The 6,377-nt window shown below is 37.4% G+C and overlaps 1 protein-coding gene across 2 annotated transcripts; it reads left to right on the forward strand.

Annotated features, from left to right (window-relative positions):
• Nucleotides 482-2,732, forward strand: LOC105164390 (B3 domain-containing transcription factor NGA1). Of its 2 annotated transcripts, XM_020695074.1 has the most exons (2): nt 483-657; nt 1,108-2,732. In XM_020695074.1, exon 2 carries the CDS (start codon nt 1,304-1,306, stop codon nt 2,372-2,374), a length of 1,071 nt encoding a protein of 356 aa, XP_020550733.1. In that variant the 5' UTR covers nt 483-657; nt 1,108-1,303; the 3' UTR covers nt 2,375-2,732. The 2 variants fall into 2 exon arrangements, with proteins under 2 accessions (XP_011081336.1, XP_020550733.1); XM_011083034.2 differs by having other exon boundaries at nt 482-2,732.

A 6,377-nucleotide genomic window follows, 5' to 3' on the forward strand; every position in this document is an offset into this window, starting at 1 on the left:
GGCAGCTCACATCCCTAAGCTACATAATTACAGGTGCAATTAGAAGCTCGTGGTATACGAAACAGCTGGCACAAATCCTACTCCTGCATACAGCATACATACTCAATATGGTACGTACGTAGTATTATACGTACATATGTGTGTATTAGTATGTATGTATATATAGGATACACGTTGGTCGACCCAGGTAGATGACAAGGACGGGCTCACATGAAGCCACCCAACCAGATAATTGATGGGCCCCCACTCACCCCTCTCCCTACGTATAAACTCTCTCTCGCTCTCTCTCACTCTCTGTCCGAAAGTGAAGAGAGAGAAGTGAGAAGAAGAATTGGTAGAATAAATTCAAGGAAAATGGCCTAACTTGAGAAGCTTCCCTGCTGGAGCCACCCCACTAAGAAAACAACCTGCGTAATATATACATACAATACATACGCATATAGAGATATATATATGCCACATATAAACTCCTTTCTCTCTCTCTTCTCTCTCTGTTTCTTTCTCTCTCTACTCACAATGGTCAACAAGTAGTAGAAGAAAACCCGTATAAAAAGTTGCAATCTTGGTGGGATAATTTTGTGGGTAGTGAGGGTGGGGGTGTATTCGCTAATTTGTCAAATTCTTGTAAAGCACCGACCCTTAATTCATATTTTGTAGGTATGGAATTCTTTTCTTTCCCTTTCTAAATTTTTGCTCTCATATAGAGATGGGCTATAGAGATAAGAAGAAAAAGATATATCCTGTTAACCCTAGCTACCTAGCTCTCACATTTATTCACACTCACCACAAATACTTCAATTTTCCATATGCCAACACTGCTTTTTTGCTTCTTCTTCTTCTTATGGTAGTGACAGTACAAATCAAGAATTGAAGAAGAGCAAAAGTAGCAGCGGAGATATATGTTATACATATTTGTAGCTGTTCTTGTATATATTTCATTGGTTGTTGTTCTTGTTGTTGGTGGTGCTGGGTTGTTAATTCTTCAATCTTCACTTTCATACCTCTCTCTGTCTGTCTTTCTTTCTTTCTCTCTCTCTCTCTCCTGATTAGATCTGTCTCAGTTTCAGTTGATTTGACAAGTTTAATCATGAATTTCATGTCGGGTAGGCCAGGGTTTTATGAAGACATTTCTGGGACTAGAGGTACTTCATCCTCTTCCTCATCATCTTCTTCCTCTTCTTTTCAACACAAGGGTCTTCCCCTTTACGCCCACCAACGTCACCAAGAAGCCTACGGCCAACCGCCGGAATCATCCCCCACCAACAATGGCAGCGCCGGGGACGAGGAGTCCGATTTCGATCACATGCTTGTCCGAAGAGGTGCAGAGGGCATGAGCAGCACCGGTGCGGCTGCTGTGGTGATCGAGAGGGAGCACATGTTCGATAAAGTGGTGACGCCGAGCGATGTGGGCAAGCTGAATCGGTTGGTCATACCCAAACAGCACGCCGAGAAATACTTCCCGTTGGACTCGTCGACCAACGAGAAGGGACTCTTGTTGAATTTCGAGGACAGGAATGGGAAGCCGTGGCGATTCAGGTACTCTTACTGGAACAGCAGCCAGAGCTATGTGATGACTAAGGGTTGGAGCAGATTTGTGAAGGAGAAGAAGCTGGACGCCGGGGATATTGTGTCCTTCCAGCGGGGAGTGGGTGAGTCGGGGAAGGATCGGCTTTTCATCGACTGGAGGCGCCGCCCAGATGCGCCGGAGCTCCCGCCTCCTATACCCACCTTGTCAATCCCGCACCAATTCTCTTTTCACAGGTCTATTCACCCCTGGAATCCCCTCTATTTGCAGCCACCGTCCAGGGACTATTCACACTTGCTCCAGCCCAGCACCATTTCAACTACACATCAATATCAATCACATCACTATCATCAGCATCATCTTCCCACCGGCTATGCAGCCCCTTACGCCTATAACAACAGCGTCGTCAATGGAAACCCTTGCCCGCCCGGCTCAATTATGTACCTAAGATCGGGCCCAGGCGGAGGGGGAAGCGGAGGTGGAGCAGGCGTTTTGGGTCCGCAAGAGTTGGGACTAGTGCACGCGCAAAGAGGGAGTGGGGTTGGGGTTGAACAAATGGTATTCGAGTCGGTGCCGGTGGTCCAAGGCAAGGCTGCAGCAAAGCGACTGAGGCTGTTCGGCGTGACCATGGATTGTCCCATTTCTGAGTCAGATGAATGTGATATACTGTCCTCTACCACCCTACCCCATTCCACCACAATGCCAGACCAGCAACAGTTGCCCCCTTTCGATTCTTCTTCTTCTTCCTCAATTCCTTATCTCCAGTTAAGGCCTTACAATCACAGCGACGACGACGACGACAACGACAAAGGCAAGGGCGCTGCAATGTCTTTAGACTTGGACATCTGAATTCCCGGAAATAATTTCAGGAACGCGTTGGGAAGGAGTCATTAGTACATCAAATGAGGCGAGCCCGCCCACCCTGCAACGCTTGATCGATCGATTCCCGAACTGGCCGTATAATTCCCGGTGGTGGTGTTTCATGAGTTTTGAGTACGCTGTGTATAATCAATGACAGAATACTAGATAGATAGATGATAGATACATTTTGTAGATCCTTGACGCCCGTTATTTTATGCTTTTTCCATATGTAGGGCCTGGATCCTCGACATGTATCCATGCCATAGTTAAACAATATTGCCCAAGATTCTTACATATTCAGCTACTTATTCATATTCCTTTAATTCATATATATATACTTCTGCCACTCTCCATTTCCTCTTCCATAACAATCTTCGCAGCTGACAATTGTTTCATAGTTGCGCAGAATGTGTGGCAAATTGGGTGTGAAGACAGGATTGAGAATCATCTTTTTGACACTTTTGTTTTTATTACCTTTGGTAGGTTGTTGTTCCTGCTGCGGCTGCTTCGATGGACACGCCCACCGGTACAGCACCACACTTCTTGCAGAGCCTTTAAAAGGTATAGCATTTTTCTCTATTTGCTTGCATTTATTGCCTCGCTCAATTCCTGTTATCTTCCTCTTTGCTCTCTCCTCTTTCCTCCCCATTTCTATGTTCCCTAAACCCTCAACTTTAGGTTGCCATCAATAAGTTGATTGTCTTGTCATCACTCTTCTTCAACAAAAGAAAATTATAATACTTGGTCACTTCTCTAAACTGTATACTAATCACACCAAAAATATATTGTACTTACTATATGATTGGTTCAAGTTCGATCAAATTGAATTTGAGTCCTGAGTTCAAATTCAGTTTATGTTTCCAGTCCCCTACCCCCATTGTAATAAAAAAACAACCCTTATTGAGTTTGTTCATTATTACCTTAGTTCATCAACAACAACCTTAATATTTTGACCGAAATTCCGAATTAGGCAGAAGTTCCTTGACCTTGACAAACATTTTGTGGTTTTGGCACTATCTTTTGCTTATCATAGTCGACATTTTGATTCTTATATCTAAGCTATTTGATTTTCACCAAGATTTGGTTGCAATTTCGATATTTGTTCTTCAAAATTTTCAATATAACTAACAAGAAGTCGACGCGATGAATTCAAATATATATTGACCAAATTCACCAATTAGCAAGTCGGGTTTCGGTTAGTATATATATGTAAAACGAATCCATACTATATTTGAATTTGCAACAATGATTAAGGGAGAGTAGTTCAAATCACAACTTCATATCAGAAGAATTTGAAATCCATTAATATCAACAGTATACAGTTCAAAACTGAGAGTTGTGGTATGGAATTATACGAACAAATGCGAAGGATTTCTTATTACAAACGCCATTAATGTCAAGGAATTTGGAAGGCCTTGTAATTGATCAACTAGTAAACACACACACACACATATATATATATATTCCTATCCATGTAATTATATAATTTGTCATTGATATTTGCATTATCATGATATCCCACCCCATTGATCCCAAGTTTTTCTGCATTATTTGCATACTTGAGACTGCAAAAGTAAACAAGTTTGATCTATAATTCCAGTTGATTGTTCATATAAACGATGACCGTTTACTCCAACACAGCGACAGCGGGCCGGGTGAAGAAAGACAGGTATGCAATAATTCAGATTCAAATGCTTGATTAGTCGTATGAATATTGGTGGCGTTGAGCCTGTGCTGAATTGGTCCCTACAGTTGAAAACGGATCACATATACATATAAGGTCGAAAGGTCAATTAGTTTGTAGAAAATATGTCTCATTTGGTTGAATGCAATTTACCTTCGTGTCATGTTGCAATGAGCAAATTATGTGTTTTTTAAAATAAAGCAATTTAGCTCTCTGTATAATAAGGATGTAACTTTGTTTTGAAAAACATAGAGGAATAAATTGTTGTATTTTTAAAAATATAGAGAGGTAAATTGCTATTTTTTCTCATAAGAAAGTAATTTGTTCATTTGCAATATCACAAGGGGTTGTTTGTATTTATATATATATTATATTCCATTTTCCCTCTTGACTCAACTCTATAAGTATTGTGTCTATGGTATTTTTTGGAGCTAATTAGATGTTCTTGAAGTGTGTTAACAATGCAAATTTGAGCCTAACTTTTTGGTTTTATTGCAAATTTGATCCTATAATTATAGGTATTTGTGTATTTTCATTTTTAAGAAATGAAATTTTTTATTATTTGATTCATTATTTCTGTAAGTTTCATAATTTAGGGACACATTTTATCAGAAATTTAAAAATGACCAGAAATCACACGTGCAAGTCATATATGTTCCCAAATTGAAGTTGGCACATCACTTGTACGTGTTAATTTCAGACATATTCAGAATGTCCCAGCGAAATGTGTCCTGAAATTGTGAAATTCACAAAAATAATAGATCAAATTCCAAGTTCTATTTCTTAAAAAGCTAATAAGCTAATTAACACCTATAATTAAAGCACCGAAATTATACAAATAAAGCCCTACATTCTAAACTAACCTAATAAATTAATGATCTACAGATGAAAAATCATGTGGAAGTGGAGCTTATACCAAGTGCGAAGGTAAATCTTAGGTAAGTTTTAGAACATGGCTCAACCATTGATTAGACCAAAAGCACAAAGATATAGACTTCACATGTCCTCAAACAGTAAGCTATATATATATATATTATATCATTAATTAAGTTGAAGGGAAATAATATTTTTTGTCCCGTAATTTAGAGTTTTTTCACTTTTAATTCCACTGATTACGGAATTCTCATTTTTAGTCCTGGAACTTTATAAAAGTACCAATTTTTCGGTCCCATGATACCTTTCCATTAGATGTTTAAATGAAAAGGCCACGTGGCCGTTAAGTATATGAGACTAAAAGTGCTACTTTATTAAAATTATGGGACCAAAAGTGATAATCTTGTAACTTATGGGACAAAAAATGTAAATGTTCTAACAAGCACGTAGTAAGTATGTAGCATATTTTGTTAAAAATTTAACTAAAATATGTCATGGGGCCGAAAATGCTACTTTATAAAAATTACGGGACTATGACAATTCCATAATCAATCGAATAAAAATGAAAAACATCCTAAATTACAGGTTAAAAAATATAATTTCCCCATTAATTTGACATAGTTATGGCAAAAACAATGGGATGATATTAAGTTTTAGGGATAGAGTCATTCAGTAGCTACAGAAATAAAAGTGAGCTACTCAGGTTTTTAATTAGTACAACTGTAGAATTAATGTTTAAGAGATCATGTGTCTTTGTCCCTATATATGCATGTTTTAAATAATTTAAAGGCGGTCATTTTTTTTTTTCTTCTAGGGGTGTGTTTGGATTATGGATATGAATTTGTGGAATGAAATTAAGCTAACGATTTCAAATGACTCCATTTGAAAAGGATCTGAAATTAATATTCAAGAAAATACAGGGAAATAAATTGCTTTGTTTTAAAAAATACAGGGAGATAAATTGCTTCATTTTAGAAAAAACATAAGGAGGTAAACTGCTGTATTTTAGAAAATACAAGGGGATAAATTGCTATTTCTTTTTCATAGGGGCGTAATTTGTTCATTTACAATATCACAGGAGGTTACTTGCATATTTTCGTAGTTCAAAAACTAAAATTGAAATATTTGAAATCCATTAAATTTTGGAATTACAACAAGGTTGCAATTATATTAATGGATTAGGATTTGGAGAAAAAATTTCAAATGACTCCGTCTTAAAAGAATATGAAATCCATCAATATTCAAAAAAATATAATTCAGAATTGGAATGAAAGAATTTGAAATTATTTAAATGTTCAATTATCCAAAAAAATTTAAAAGATTTGTATTAAGGATTTGAAATCTTTAATTTAAAGGTACATTTGGATTGATAGATTTGGATTTGAAGGAAAGAATTGGATAAAAAAATTTTTCAAATGACTCACTATATATTTA

Source organism: Sesamum indicum, linkage group LG6 (genome assembly GCF_000512975.1).
Source record: "Sesamum indicum cultivar Zhongzhi No. 13 linkage group LG6, S_indicum_v1.0, whole genome shotgun sequence".
NCBI lineage: Eukaryota > Viridiplantae > Streptophyta > Magnoliopsida > Lamiales > Pedaliaceae > Sesamum > Sesamum indicum.

Excerpts from the sequence above, each read along its gene's own strand:
- LOC105164390 (XM_011083034.2), top strand. The coding sequence starts at position 1,088 with ATGAATTTCATGTCGGGTAGGCCAGGGTTTTATGAAGACATTTCTGGG.